This window comes from Rhinopithecus bieti, unplaced genomic scaffold (assembly GCF_001698545.2).
Source record: "Rhinopithecus bieti isolate Rb0 unplaced genomic scaffold, ASM169854v2 scaffold_2254, whole genome shotgun sequence".
Classification (NCBI taxonomy): domain Eukaryota; kingdom Metazoa; phylum Chordata; class Mammalia; order Primates; family Cercopithecidae; genus Rhinopithecus; species Rhinopithecus bieti.
Genome location: NW_016803982.1, coordinates 3,007,349 through 3,024,144, shown reverse-complemented (window position 1 = coordinate 3,024,144; position 16,796 = coordinate 3,007,349). Strand labels below are relative to the sequence as shown.

The 16,796-nt window shown below is 36.8% G+C and overlaps 1 protein-coding gene across 1 annotated transcript in view; it reads left to right on the top strand.

The window, feature by feature from the left end:
- The window catches only part of PCCA (propionyl-CoA carboxylase subunit alpha), a 478,959-nt gene that overhangs the window by 150,690 nt on the left and 311,473 nt on the right, over positions 1 to 16,796 (top strand). The window contains exon 8 of the mRNA XM_017861220.1: positions 2,558 to 2,594. Coding sequence (XP_017716709.1) covers positions 2,558 to 2,594 — 37 coding nt within the window. The remainder of the gene's footprint in view (positions 1 to 2,557; positions 2,595 to 16,796) is intronic.

Below are 16,796 nucleotides of genomic sequence, written 5' to 3'. Positions count from 1 at the left end.
TCATCCTGGCCATTATCAGATTTTAATTTGCTGGATGAAAAGTGAGATCTCATTGTTTTAATTTGTGTTTCTGTGATTATGACCAAGGCTGAGCATAGATATTTTCCTTTGGGATGTGTTTTTATGTGAAGAGCTTTTAGTTTCATCTTTGGCCCAGTTTTTGGTGATGATTGTTGGCCTTTTTTAGTTGATTCAGAGTTTGATTAAAATTTTTTTAAACTTATGATGTTATAGGCAACTTTTACAGTGATGTCACTTAGTGTCATTGAATTTGGAGCTATATAGGGCTTTCTTTTTTTATCTTTTCAAAAGTAATTTTGTAGAGCCTGATAATGAAACTTTGTTCAGAAAGACCATATTGGAGCTGAATGTATAATATTTAGTAGTTTATTATTGAACCAGTAATAGAGCTTTTAATGTCCACTGCATAATAGGCCCTCAGTAAAGAATTTTTGGATGAATGAGTGACAAGTGAAAAGTTAATTTTTAAGGCAGCTTGATTTTATTTGAAAGTTCATTTAGTAGAATTTGATTTTCATAGTAAGAAAACTTAAGCATACTGTTAAGTTGCAAGATAAGATTGCTTTGTGGCATTCTACAGAAGTATTGGATTTGTGGCAGTGGAATTTTTAGTTTGCCGTGTCAGATATAGATATGGCTTTATATATCGACACACAGCTATAACATGTATATGAAAATAAGTGACAAAATATGACTGATGAATTTTTGAATTACCTTTTAAAATTTGCCTGTTCTCTCAAGTGATGAACTTTTTAGATAGCAGTTTATTTTCTCTCATCACATTGGAAAGAAATGTTAAAAGTTTTCTTCTAGGTTTATTATAATCCAGTCTTCATCAGCCATCACTCTTCCTGTATTTTGTTCAAGAGGCACTAATTGTTCACATTTGGCAGGTTTAACACTTCCTGACAGAGAGGCTGTTAAGGGGAAGTATTCTCCAATAACTGTCACTGGCTGGAACAAAGAACCTTCCAACTCAATGTGTGGAAACCACTAACATTCTTAAATGACCCTTTTCATGGATTTTCATCCCTTTAAGCTAAAATTTGGAGAATGTAGGGTCAGCGAAAACAGCAAGGTGTAATAAAGCAGTAAACCTTGATTTTGGAAGGATAGGGTGGGAGGTATAGATTTATCTCTGACTTGAAAACAATTGTTATTTGGAAAATCTCATTAGCAGATGTGACTGCTTGGAGTAAAAAAACAAAAAAAAAACAAACCCATAAAAACAACTAAAACTGATGTCGCTTTTCAGGACCGCTTTGAACTTAACAAGCACCTATTTGTGGAGCAGACTGGCTAATGAAAGGAAATTAAATTTTTCTGACAACTTCCCCTGCCAACCTCCTTATTCAGGAGATGTTATTAGGTACTGAAGACCTTTAAGGAAGATTTTTTTTTATTAGACATAAGTGAACCAGTTATAAACATCCCCTTTCTCCCCCCTTTCTTGGAGGATTCTGACATGGTTGCTCTACATTTTAAATGTTTTAGCTTAAAAGCTTAAAAAACACTGGGCTTCACTTCAGCATTTTAGTCATTTTCTAAAAATTCAGTCACACCAGCTGTGGTTTCAAAACGATATTGTCAGTTGTTGTGATAGTTTAGTTTGTGTCACTGAATTACACACACACACACACACACACACACACACACACACACACACACGAAGGAGGCTTAGATTTCAACGTTATCTTTATTGTTATTTGGGGAAATGATTCAGCATTGTCCTGTGTTGGATGTGTTAGGTGAAGGTTAATGATCAGTGAAATTACTTAGATTCAAGGGAAGTTTTTGTCTTTTCCGTTTCTTAGAGGCAGAAGTGGCATTGGTTAATATTTAGCAATAACTAATCCTTAAATGGATAAACTCTTACCTTTTACTGTTTAGGGAGGCGTTTTCTTTCTTTTGCTTTTTGGAGTTTTTTCTCCAATAGTTGGTTCATTGAAATTAAAGTTTTAATTTATGTAACAAGATACAATTAGACGAAAGAAACAATAGAACAGAAAAGGTAATGCAGATTGCCAAAGGGATTTTTTGGAACAATTTGTAATTACTGTAGGTACTGGAAATTAACTTTTATATTTCTGGAAAATCGATCAACTACTCCCAAACAATAGAGAATCAACTCCCCCTGCTGACAGAATCTAGGAAAACATGACGCATAATATTGGACAGAAACAAGCTGGCTGCGGACAAGCTTTAATGACCTGATTTATGATTCAGTATTGATTGTAAACATCTAAATTCTGCCATTAAATTCCGGCAACTGCACCAAATCATTGGCAATTCTGGTAGTGCTTCCTGCCAGCTCATTTCAACTGCTTTGAGTTTCTTAATATAATAATGATGAGGTAGAATTTACATTCCACTTATGGTATTAATTTTACATTTCTCTGAATGAAAAGGGTTAGAAGGTTGTAAAATTGAACATTAAATGAATCGGAGGAGACAGTAGTGCAATATATGACTGCCCTAAAGACATTGTGCAATGCCTCATGGGATTAATGTTGAGTCTCATTTCCTGCTTTTACAGGATGCAGAAGAAGCTGTCAGAATTGCAAGGGAAATTGGTAAGTCCTTAAATTAACTTTGGTAGGGTTACTGTGTCTTTCAGCAGATATGGTTGAGTCAACAGGTAATAAGTAATTCCCATAGAGCAAATAATACTTTAATAGTTTTAGATTTTGATTACTTGTTGCTCTGGAAGGATTTATCAGTTGAATTACCAAATTCTATTATTAAAGGAGACTTTAAAGAGTAATTTGACTTTAGCTATACATAGCTCTTTTGTAAGATGAAATCACAGGCTAATTCGAAGAAGGAATTGTCTTAAGAATTCTAAAGATTGGATATAAGTTTAATGTCAATTTATATGTACATAGTTGAATGTGGTTTGTTAAAATTAAGACCATTTGGATTAAAATGAAGATACCATATTAGACATAGTTCGTTAAGTTTTTGCCTTTTTCTAAGATGTTAGGTATCAACTTAATCTTGCTAAACAGGAAAGATAAAATAGATGTGGGAAATTAGAACTGAATGTTCTAAATTGCAATAAAAGGTAGACTGGAGGAGTTTTAATGGCTGTTTTACATGTACTTGTATTTGGGGCAGTGTTTCCCAGCTTTTTAATTTCTTTTCTTTTCTTTTCTTTTTTTTTAAGATGGAGTTTCGCTCTTGTTGCCCAGGCTGGAGTGCAATGGCGCGTTCGTGGCGCACTGCAACCTCCACCTCCTGGGTTCAAGTGATTCTCCTGCCTCAGCCTCCCTAGTAGCTGGGATTACAGGTGCCCGCCATCACGCCCAGCTAATTTTTTTTATTTTTAGTAGAGACGGGGTTTCACTGTGTTGGCCAGGCTGGTCTCGAACTCCTGACCGCAGGCGATCCACCTGCCTCAGTCTCCCAAAGTGCTGGGATTGCAGGTGTGAGCCACCGCGCCCGACTTGCAACTTTTTAATTTTAAAAATATTCTTGGCGGTCATGAGAACTATTTTTGGTATCTGCTAATTGAGAAAATGTTTAAGGGCGTGCTATTATCATGGATTAACAATATTGTTAAATAACTTTGCAGGTTTCATAATCAAATCAGTAATTGTATATATTTGACAGAAATGTGTACAGAGATGAGAGAAATTAGGCAATGCTTGCAGTCAGGGATCGCAGCATCTTCTCAGCATTCCTGCACTCCTCAGTCCAAGCATCTCATTGTGCCACACAAACATTTCTATAGGCCTGTTTTCTCATTAAGATTATTTAGATCTATTTTCTGCCTCTAGAGAGCATTTGATTTGGCAAAGTTCATGTAGTTGTGATATGTAGAAATATCTTATTGATCTGGAAGTGATCACTTGTACTAATAAGCGTGTTCTTTGCAAATGGGACAGTCTAACTTAGCAGGTCTTTAGTGATCTGAAAAGCAGTTTGTCTTGTTGCATCCTTGTTTATAGTTGGTTCTGTCTAAATTATTTGGGCTTTGCTCATCATTAAGTGTGTTTTGTTGTTTGCTTTGCAAAAATCTATCTTATTGATATAGGTCCTGGATTTAAGACCAGACCATAGAAAATCTTATTTTATCTGACCACCTCATCTCTTCGTTATTTTTTTTCAGAATCATTAATGTTTCACAAAGCATTTCAGTACTTCATAGGAACATTTGCTCAACTGCTAAATAAATTGGACTCTATGTAACTGATTCTGTGGTTTCTTTATTGAGAAAAATGGAAAGTTTCTGTCCACCGTTTGAAATCACTGGTGTTCCTCATTGCCTAAGAGGCATGTAATATACCTACTGGCTTTTGAGGATAGTTTTCTAAAATAGTTTAATTTCATCCTATCAGACATCTTTACATTTAAAAGCCCTTTTCTAGTTCTAGGTTAGACATTATTATCAATCAACCTCAATGGATATAATAATACTGTTTTTATTATAATAGTATCTATGTAAAAAAGGATAGTATTTAGAGAAATTTGGGGAAATAAAGGGATTAGATGAAAATCTACAGTTACACTGCAGTGCCACATTTTGAATGGTGAATCTTGGACTCGCAAGTATTCCCTTTGTGTAAATGGCAGGCTGTGGATTGCTTTGCTTGCTTTCATGCCTTTTCTTCCACTCTTTTTTTTTTTTTTTTTGAGACAGAGTTTTCATTCTTGTTTCCCAGGCTGGAGTGCAGTGGCTCAATCTCTGCTCACTGCCACCCCCGCCTCCTGGGTTCAGGTGATTCTCCTGCTTTCGCCTCTGGAGTAGCTGGGATTACAGGCACACACCACAATGCCAGCTAAATTTTTTTGTAGTTTTAGTAGAGATGGGTTTCACCATACTGGCCAGGTTGGTCTCAAACTCCTGACCTTAGGTGATCTGCCCACCTCAGCCTCCCAAAGTACCAGGATTATAGGCATGAGCCAATGCACGCAGCCATCTTCCGCTTTTGTTATAACCTGTGACCTTTAAGATAACCAGTTCATCATGATGGGCCTCTCTCTAACCAGTTCTCATCACTTTGCTTGCTTCCCTCAATATTTTAAGGCTGTGCTTTACCTCCTTTTCATTTTTTAATTTTTTTCCTACTGAGGTTACCTAATCTAAGTCTCTTTTCTTTGCACTTGGGCACATCCTTTGACTCCTTTCTCTTTCCTATCTTTCTTCTTTTTTTTGAGACAGAGTCTCGTTCTGTCGCCCAGGCTGGAGTGCAGTGGCCGGATCTCAGCTCACTGCAAGCTCCGCCTCCGGGGTTTACGCCATTCTCCTGCCTCAGCCTCCCAAGTAGCTGGGACTACGGATGCCCGCCACCTCGCCCAGCTAGTTTTTTTTTTTTTTTTTTTTTGTATTTTTTAGTAGAGATGGGGTTTCACCGTGTTAACCAGGATGGTCTCAATCTCCTGACCTCGTGATCCGCCCGTCTCGGCCTCCCAAAGTGCTGGGATTACAGGCTTGAGCCAAAGCGCCCGACCTCTTTCCTATCTTTCTTCTAATTCTTCCCCAGTTGCTCTCTCTCACTTGTGAAATAAATGATAGCAATCATGGCTATTAAGTATAAGACTACTGGTGTTTTGCTTATACTGAAAGAAAGGAAAACCATAAAATTTGAGGTAAAATAAACCATAAAGAACTAGGGTCATCAGCTCTTACAAAGCTTTTGGAATTTCCCTGAAAATCTCTTCTGAATCACCTCAGAAGCCTTGCATAATATCTTTTCCTTGAAGTGCTACTTTCTAAAATAAATTAAATTATGTTTTATTAAAGTCTGTTGGCTTTCTGTGTTGTTTGATATTTTCTAAGTTTTTTACTACTGATTTTATTGAGATATATCACATTTTAACTATGATTATGATTCCATGTGAAAATGTGTTCCTAGTTCTAAACAACTGAATTATAATCAAACCTTTGAACTTATCCATTTGTAAGTTGTTGATTATCCACGTGTTATACCTATTCATAGAGTTCTCACTTTTAATTCTTTCTGTGTTATGTGGTGAAAATGAAATTCATCCTGTTTTATGTGATTTCCTCCTCTCTCATGTCTTTGCTTTTCTTCTGGAACCATGAATCTATGCTGCCAAAGTAGGAAACTCACTGTATTGAGCATGGATGAATTAAGTGTCTTTTACGTAATGGTAGCTCCAGTTTATGGAGCATTTCTTCCTTAGGCCAGTCATTTTGGAAATGTTGTTTCTAATGCTAATTCTTGAGTTTAATTATTTTCATTTACATTTAAGGAAACTAATGATTAGGCAGGTAAATAATTTGCTCCAGGTCACAGAACTGTTGAGTGGTGGACCCTGGTTTAAATTTAGGTTTATTTGGCTCCAAAGACCACAGATTTTTTTATTATACTTTGTCTAAACTAGTGAGATTACAGGATGGCAGCTAAAATTTGAGCAACTACTTAGTGTAAAATACTGTAAGGTACTTAAGTGTGTTATATGTGGAATTAAAGAAGCAGACAGTCTCCTATCCTTGATGAGGTGAGAGACAGTTAAGACTTAATATGTTACTTGTATGTATTTGTTTTTTGGACTACCTGGTTTCCCTCATTCTTATTCCTGATTTTTTCCTTTGACCTATCTAAGTTGAGAGATACAGAGCTATTGATCCTCAGTTTGTCTTTAACCTCAATGATAGACAACAGTAATCTGTGAGCTTGATTTCCATTGAAGTTTGATCCTTTTACTGGACCAAAGGTCCTTAATACAATCAAGTCAAAATTGATTCTTTAAAGGAAAATAAATTGTGAATCTAAAACCTGTCCTTTAATAACTTCCAGATTATTCAGATTCTTTTCCTTTGCTTGTCTTTCTTACAGTCACAAATCATGCCCAATTTAAACAAAAACATTTTTTTTTTTAATCCTCAAGTCTACCATACTACAAACCTACTTCTCCCAGAATTTCCACATCTCAATAAATGTCACCCCTTTCAGTCAGGCCAAAACTCAGAGTCTTTCCTGGATGCCTCTTTTCCTCATCATCCTATTGTAAATACATCAATAGGTATTGTCAGTTCGTCTTATATACACTGTCTTCATTACCACCACTCTCCTCCAAACTACTTTTGTCTTTTGCAGGGACTATGGCAATAGTTTCTTTACTTCATTTCTTAAATGCTTCACATAGCTGACAGTGAGATATTTAAACTCTTTAAACAACAAAGACGCATTTCATCTCATCCCAGCCCATTTTTGCTTTAAATTCTGTAATGACTCCTTTGAACTTAGATAAAAATCACAATTCTTTACTCTGACTACGATCCCCATATAATTTGACACCTGCTTTTCTCTCCAGTCTTATTATATACTACTCCCTTCTTTGCCTACCGTACTTCAGTCACATTGGCTTACTTGAACAAAACAAATTTCAGGGCCTTAGGATAAATGTTTTTTTTTTTTTCTTTTGCAGGGTGAAGGGGGATGGCAGGACCTAGCAGACTGTTACTGATATCTTCACATAAATAGCTCCTTGCAGTCTTTCATATATATCTTAGCCTAAGTATCATGTCTCAAGAGAAGATGCTCTAATACTGTCACCCAGTCATTCTCTGTCTTGTAACTATTTTCTAAATTTCTGCATAGTATTCATGACTTGCAGATTTTTTTTTATTCATTAACTTTTCCCCAGATATTTTATTTTGAAAAATTTGAGTCATATGGCATTTGGAAAGAATTGTTACAATTTATACCTGTATACCCAACACCAAGATCCCACTATTAACCTTTTTCTAGATTTGCTTTACCACTCATCTGTTCATATACTAATCCATTTTATTTTTGTTGCATTTCAGAGTAAATTGCACAACCAGTATATGTCCCATTAAATACTTCGACATATGTGTTATTAATTGAATTCAGTATTTGTATACAGTTTAGTTATTTTGATGCCAAATTTGCACACAATATATAATGTGAACAAATCTTAAGTCTGTATTTATTGATTTTGACATATGCATATATATGTAACTTGGAACCCCACCAAGATGCTGAACATACTGTTTCCCTGGAGAGTTTCCTCATGATCCTTCCAAGTCAGTTCTCACCCACCCCCTGGCCCTGGAGGTAATTTCAGATTTTTATACTAAAGATTAGATTTTGAAAAGATAAATTTTAATACTGTACAATTCAACCTTTAAAAATGCACAGTTCGGTGATTTCTGTTGTATTTACAAGGTTGTGTAACTGTAATCACTATCTAATTTCAGAGCATCTTCATTACTCCCCAAAGAAACTCTGTACTTATTAGTATTTACTTCTTACTTTCTTTCCATCTAGTCCTTGACAACCATTAATTTACTTTGTGTCTTTATGGATTTACTTATTCTGGGGATATTTTATATAAATAGAATCACAACGTATGAACTTTTGTGTCTGGTTTCTTTCACACAGAATAGTGTTTTTAAGGTTCATCCATGTTCTACCATTTATCCCTTTTTATGGTTGGATAATTTTCTGTTATATGTACATGCCACATTTTGTTTACTTTTTATTTTTTTGAGACAGGGTCTCACTCTTTTGCCCAGGATGGAGTGCAGTGGTGTGATCCCAGCTCACTGCAGCTTCGATCTCCTGGGCTTTAGTAATCCTCCTGCCTTACCCTCCTGAGTAGCTAGGACTACAGGTGTGTGCCACCATGCCTGATTAATTTTTGTATTTTTTTGTAAAGATGGGTTTTCACCATGTTGCCTGGGCTGATCTTGAATTCCTGGGCTCAAGTGATCCACCCACATTGGCCTCCCAGAGTGCTGGAATTATAGGCGTGAGCCACTGCACTTGGCCTTATCTGCTTATTCATCTATCGATGGACATTTGGGTTCTTTTTGCCTCTTGGCTATTGTAAATGGTACTGCTATGAACATTTCTGTCCATGTATTTGTTTGTATACCTGTTTTCAATTAATCTGGGTATATTCTTAGAAGTGAAATTGCTGGGTTATATGGTAATTCTATGTGTAACTTTTGGAGATACTAGCAAATTATTTTCCATGGTGGCTGTCCCATTTTACATTTCTACCAAGAATGTATAAGGGTTTCAGTCTTTTAATATCCTTGCCAACCCTTGTTATTTTTTTTCTTTTATAAGGAAAACTGTTCCCATCTTAGTGTGTGTGTAGAATAATATCTTATTGTGGCAGAGGGAAGAATGGATTGAAAAAATGTGACCCAAGTATATGCTGTCTATAAGAAACTCACTTTAGATGCAGAGACACAAATAGGTTGAAAGTGAAAGGATGGAAAAAGATATCCCATGCAAATAGTAACCAAAAGACAACTGGGGTGGCATACTAACGTCAGACAAAATAAACTTTTAAGTCCAGAACTGTTATAAGAGACAAAGAAGGACATTTTATATTGATTAACAATTATGAATGTATATACACCAGAAAACATATTCCTAAAATACTTAAGATAAACATTGACAGAATTGAAGGAAGAAACAGACTAATTCTACAGTAATAGTTGGAGACTTTAATAGCACACTATAAGTAATGGATACAACATCTAGAGAGTTCAGTAAGGGAGGGAGTAGAGGACTTGAACAGCACTATATAATAATTAGACCATATGGATATATAATGACCATTCTACCCGATAACAATATAATGGGCATTTTTTTCAAGTAACTATTAAAAGAGGAAAGGAGAGATGATTGAGTTAAAGTAATTGTTAAAGGAAAAGAAAATGTAATAACAAACAGGAGCAATAGCTCATAAAGTATTGCCTATGTCTCACAATGTTCCCAAGAATTAGTTTGATGTAGAAATATTTTTCCCCACATGTACTGATTTATATTGATGGATTACTCTTTTCTTAAAATAGTATAAGATTCTCTGCAATACATAAATTTTATTTTTCTTTGCAAATGATTGCTTTATATTAATTTGATCACTACTTTAGAGTAAAATTTTCATTATTGTTGTGGTTGTTTTTTGAGGTAGAGTCTCATTCTGTTGCCCAGGCTGGAGGGCAGTGGCGTGATCTCAGCTCACTGCAACCTCTGCCTCCCGGGTTCAAGTGATTCACCTGCCTTAGCCCCCCAATAGCTAGGACTACAGGCATGGACCACCACGCCTGGCTAATTTTTGTATTTTTAATAGATACGAGGTTTCACCATGTTGGCCAGACTAGTCTAAAACTCCTGACCTCAAGTAATCCCCCTGCCTTGGTCTCCCAAAGTGCTGGAATTACAGGTGTGAGCCATCGCATCTGACTGGTTACTATTTTGTAGTAAAATTGACCATGAGTTAGTTTTCTTTGCATTTGTATTACTTAATGCTTGTTACAGAGTATATATTCAGCAAGTGGTTATTTGGTGAATGAAGCAAAATGAAATATATATATATATATATATATATATGTATAGAAATGAATTAAGCAATCACATATTTTAAAGTTCTTTTGTAATATTTATAGACCGGAATTTGACTATAATTTTCTCCCTTTTCCCCCTTAATCTTCAATTTTATAATAGAGATACCTAGGGAAAAGAAGGAATATTAAGCAAAACATTATAAACTTTCAGCAAATAGATAATTGAAACAAAATGATCTAGGATTATTCAAATAAATTGAGTATATANAAGCAATCACATATTTTAAGTTCTTTTGTAATATTTATAGACCGGAATTTGACTATAATTTTCTCCCTTTTCCCCTTAATCTTCAATTTTATAATAGAGATACCTAGGGAAAAGAAGGAATATTAAGCAAAACATTATAAACTTTCAGCAAATAGATAATTGAAACAAAATGATCTAGGATTATTCAAATAAATTGAGTATATACTTGTTAATGACTACTAATCAATTCTTGTGGGCTGTCCTTGTGTTCATTAGGTTGGACTAATAGAGATGTATAGGAATCTAAGATTCAAATATATGAAAGTCTTTTACTGAACCTTATTGCCTTTACACTAACCTGTTCCCATGACATCTTATGTTCTTTGAAAGTTTGGCTCTGCCGTTTGACTTGTTTTACTGTTAGTCTTCTGACGGCCTCTGCTCTGTCTCTGCTTAGGGTGTGGGGGCTATGGCAGTCCTTTCTTTTCCGCCCTGGCTGTTTGCCTTTGCCTATTCTTCTCATCTTCCATTTGGCGTAATGTAACATTTTTTTAAAAAGTTGCTTGTGTTGCTTATATACAACCAATAGTTCATACTTAAGAGGGATAAAATATGTGGCTAAGTCGGAAATCTTTTTATTTTGTCTATTTCATGCAGCTTAGAAAAATGTTCACATGTTATATATGACTCTGGAGTTAAGGTTATAGGGAAGAAACCTTTGCAAAAACGTTACAATTTATGCCTTCTTCACAATCTTACATCTTGTTAATTTATTTGCCAATTTGATCTTCCGGAGAAGACATTTAATATTTAAGGAGATTGAATAACAAACGCCTAAGGAAAAGTTATGTTAAAGAAAATGGCATTAAAGTAATCTTTGTGAAATCCATTAAATACTGAGATGTTTATTTTACTGTTTTCCTATTGTTGAAGTGATGTGGTCATTTGAGATTAGAATGATGTTCCCTGGGAGAGAGGAACGTGTGTTCTGTGGCTTTTTTTCTTCTTTCTTTTCCAGGGGGTGCTTATATTTTCTTTTATTATTCCAACATGCACATTTGGGTTTAAGCGTAATTTTACAAGTTCTTTTTCTGTCTTTTACTGTTAAATTTGCTGTTTCTGCCTCTTTTTATTTCTCTCAGTCCTTCATCTTCTTTCTCTTGTTTTATTGTTAGTCGTTCGTGTATACCGTTTTTTTCCTTTTTCTATTACTCTCTTGGAAAAGGCTGTGTATAACATTCAGGCAGTAATGTGGAAACACATTGTAATGTGAAAAAAAATTGCTTTTTTTGTTTGGAAACTTCGTGTGTGTGAAGCGTTTTCTGTAATCTGTGCACTGAAATGCACTGACTTCCGATCCCTGGAGCAGAGTTAGGGATCTAGTGTTTTTATTTGCCTAAGTAGAGAGAAATAATAGGCAGGCAAAATCAGTTTTGCTTTTATCTGCCAAAGAAATAGTGTCATAAAATAGTGTCATGTATTAGTTTGTTTAGTGTGTAATACATCTTGATTATATCTTTATAGGTACTGAATATTGATTCAGTCTTATTTAAGTATGTTTATGTAGTTATTTGTATATATGTGTATGACAAACTGAGGAGAGGCTGTGTGTGTGTGTGTGTGTGTGTGTGTGTGTGTGTGTGTGCAGTAATAGCAGAGATGTGGATAAATCATAGACTCCAACATATATATGTTTACTAGTTACTGGATAATTACAGACCCCAAATAGTATTGACACAAATGTGCATTACCTCAGTCTGAGGTGTGCCAACTCGAATGATACTCCAAAACTAAATTGATAATGATGAAACTAAATGTAACTATTTTGTGGCTTAAAGATAGCAATAAAATCAGTGGAAATTGTGATCAAATGAGAAATGAGTAATGAATTGATAGTAGAGTGTATTTCCCCAATTTGCTTGAGCTTAAACTGTCTTCTTGTTTGTATCTACAGCAGGAATTTTTCAGTGTAGTCAACACGTGGTGCATGGCAGCTAAATTTCCCAGTAGATTCTGAACTGGATTCCTTGGAAAACTGTAGTAATATGCTAATTTAATTAGAGTTTGCAGAGTTGTCATTAGTTCACCAGAGCTTGACTATACCACATTTTCATTGCCCCTCCCCTGTGACTCTAAACAACACAGATGTAGTTTTTCTTCATTCTTTATGTTCATTTCTCATCCATCAGGTTGTAGGGTGGGAAGGAGGCGTTTGGTTCTGTGCTGTCCTTATTCAGTGGCTAAGGCTGATGGAGTTTCCACTATCTGCAGTGTCATAGATCACATAGAAAAGCCTCAATTTCGATAACCATCAATAAGATATTCTTCATGACAAGGTGTTTACTATTATATCTCATTGTGTGATTTTGAAATTTGCAGATTATCACCATCATCTCCTAAATATTTCTTGAATTTATCTACTTCTCTGCATTTCTGGTGCTATTCTCTTTGTTTAAGGTAGTGTCATTCCTTGCCTACATCACTGTAATAGGCTTTCCAAATGTACTCTTCTTATCATAGCTTGCAATCCCTTGGAGGTAGACTTTGGAAGCTTATTGGGGGAAATACTTTTGGGACCAGTACCTGAGGGGCAATGAAGGAAACTGAGCCAAGGGAAAAGTTGAATTGATTCTCTCTCAACAAAGGCATCAGCTAATAATTTAGAGAGCTGTGAATATTTATTGGTCTTTCATAGTTCCAAGTTTGAGCAAGAGGATTCAGCCATTATACACCTGTATCAACTAACTAGTGGGTGTGGGCTGCCCCTAGGAAGGGGCATGACCTTAGGCAGAAAGCTGAGGACAGATCAGCTGTTGGTTGACAATACTTCCACAGTTGGGGCAATGTCCTAAACTAGGGATCTGAGCAGAGAACTGTACTTAATAACTTTGACATGTATTTTTCATGATTGTTCATTTCTAAGTATTTTCAGATTTCTGCTACGATTTGACTCATATGTTATTTGGTGATGTATTTTAATTCTCTAATTTTTTGAGATAGAGTCTTGCTCTGTCATTCAGGCTGGAGTGCAGTGGTGTGATCATGGCTTACTGTAGCCTCGACCTCCTAGGCTCAAGTGATCCTCCCCCCTCAGCCACTGGAGTCGCTGGAACTACAGGCACAAGCCACCACTCCTGGCTAATTTTTTGTTGTTGTTGTTGTTTTTGTATTTTTTGTAGAGACAGGGTTTTGCCATGTTGCCCAGACTGGTCCCGAATTCCTGGGCTCTACTGATCCTCCTGCTTTGGCCTCCCAAAGTACTAGAAATACAAGTGTGAGCCACCATGCCAAGCCTAGTGATATATTTCTAAATAACTGAAAATAAATTAGTTTTTTGTATTATTATTGATTTCTAACTTAATTGCTTTGTGGTCAGAGAGAATCATCTTTTTCATTTAAAAATGTTTCAGAATTGATGAAAATTGCTTTATGGCCAAGGAATAAGTCACTCTGAATACATATTCTGTATGTTCCTGAAAAAATATATATTCTCAAATTCTTATATGCAATGTCTTATAGATAACTCAAGGGGTCAAACCTACCTATTAGGATATTCAAAACTTCTAGTGAGGTTTTTTTTTTTCTTTTTTTTTTTTTTTTTTAAAGACAACAGAGTCTCATTCTGTTGCCCAGGCTAGAGTGCAATGGTGCAATCTTGGCTCACTGCAACCTCTGCCTCCTGGGTTCAAGTGATTCTCCTGTCTCAGCCGCCTGAGTAGCTGGGATTATAGGCACCCACCACCACGCCCGGGCAATTTTTGTAGTTTAGTAGAGATGGGGTTTCACCATGTTGGCCAGGTTGGTCTTGAACTCCTGACCTCAGGTGATCCGCCCACCTTGGCCTCACAAAGTGCTGAGATTACAGGCATAAGCCACTGCGCCCGGCCTGAGTGGTTTTTTTATTTTATTTTATTTTATTTTATTTTTTTTTTTGAGACAGTTTTGCTCTGTCTCCCAGGCTGGAGTGCAGTGGCGCGATCTGGGCTCACTGCAAGCTCCGCCTCCTGGGTTCACACCATTCTGTTGCCCCAGCCTCCCAAGTAGCTGGGACTACAGGCGCCTGCCACCATGCCCAGCTAATTTTTTGCATTTTCAGTAGTGACGGGGTTTCACCATGTTAGCCAGGATGGTCTTGATCTCCTGACCCCGTCATCCACCCGCCTCTGCCTCCCAAAGTGCCAGGGTTATAAGCGTGAGCCACCACACCCGGCCTTTTTTTTTTTTTTTTTGAGACAAAGTCTCGCTCTGTCACCTAGGCTGGAGTGCATTGGCACGATCTCGGCTCACTGCAACCTCTTCCTCCTGGGTTCAAGCAATTCTCCTGCCTCAGCCTCCTGAATAGCTATGACTACAGGTGCCTGCCACCACAGCTGGCTAATTTTTTTGTATTTTTAGTAGAGATGAGGTTTCACCATGTTTGGCCAAGTCTCAAACTCCTAACCTTAAGTAATCCACCCGCCTCAGCCTCCCAAAGTGCTGGAATTACGGGCATGAGTCACCACATCCAGCCTTCTTATGACGTTTTTGGATATTTGATGGACCTATATTTGAAAAAGTGGATTTTCCAATTTTTCATTGCTTGTTAGGTTTTGTCCCTGTTTAGATAATAGGTATATTACAGTGTATCATGTTTCCTTAGCTATGAAAACATAATGACTAAGTTTTTTGTTTTCAAGTCTAATTAGGATATTAATATTCCTAAACAAACTTATTTTTGTTTTATCCTTGTATCATTCTTTTTTTTTTTCTTTTTTTTTTTTTTTTTTGAGACGGAGTCTCGCTCTGTCGCCCAGGCTGGAGTGCGGTGGCCGGATCTCAGCTCACTGCAAGCTCCGCCTCCCAGGTTTACGCCATTCTCCTGCCTCAGCCTCCTGAGTAGCTGGGACTACAGGCGCCCGCCACCGCGCCCGGCTAGTTTTTTGTATTTTTTAGTAGAGACGAGGTTTCACCATGTTAGCCAGGATGGTCTCGATCTCCCGACCTCGTGATCCACCCGTCTTGGCCTCCCAAAGTGCCAGGATTACAGGCTTGAGCCACCGCGCCCGGCCCCTTGTATCATTCTTTATCTTTTTCGTCTGCCAGTGAACTGTTGTTTTAGGTGTGTCTTTTATAAGTGCCCATCTAAATTTGGACTGGATTTTATTTTATTGTTTTCTATTCAGCCTGCTGGAGCTTGTCTTTTAGCTGGAGAGTTTAGTCCATTCATATTTATTGTATTTAAAATTATATTTTGATTTATTTATGTATTCTACTTTTTGGGGTGGTTTGTTTGTTCCATTGTTTGTGTTCTGTTTTCTTTCTTGGCTTCTTTTTGATGATGACTTAAAAAAAAAGTCTCTTGTTCTTATTTTATTTCCCCTTCCCATTCCCTCCTCCACTATGTTGGAAATTTTATACTCTATTTCTATTGTTTCAGTGTTTGCTATAGAAATTTCAACTTGCTATAGAAATTTCAATTCCTTCAGGTATCCTTCATCTTTGGCAACATTTAGTGTTGTCAGTGTTTTGGATTTTAGCCATTCTAATAGGTGCATAGTAGTATATCATAGTTTCAGTTTGCAATTCCCTCATGACTTACAATATTGAGCATCTTTTCATACTGTTATTTGCCATCTGTGTTTCTTTTTTATTGAGATGTCTGTTCAAATCTTTTGTTCGTTTTTCAATTGGGTGGTTTGTTTTCTTATTGTTGAGTTTTAAGAGCTCTGTGTATTTTGGATACAAGTTCTTTCTTAGGTATGGGTTTTGTAAATATTTTCTCCCAGTTTAGAACTTATGTCTTTATTCTTTTTTTTTGAGATGGAGTCTCACTCTTGTTGCGCAGGCTGGAGTGTAGTGGCGTGAACTCTACTCACTGCAACCTCTGCCTCCCGGGTTCAAGTGATCCTCCTGCCTCAGCCTCCTGAGTAGCTGGGATTATAGGCACCTGCCACCACACACGTCTGATTTTTTTTTTTTTTTTTTTTTTTTTTTTTTTTTGTACTTTACTGCAGTAGAGACAGGGTTTTGCCATGTTGGCCAGACTGGTCTCGAACTCCTGACCTCAGGTAATCTGCCTGCCTCAGCCTCCCAAAGTGCTAGGATTACAGGCATCAGCCACCGCACCTGACCATGTCTTTATTCTTTTAAGAATGTTATTTGGGCCGGGCGCGGTGGCTCAAGCCTGTAATCCCAGCACTTTGGGAGGCCGAGACGGGCGGATCACGAGGTCAGGAGATCGAGACCATC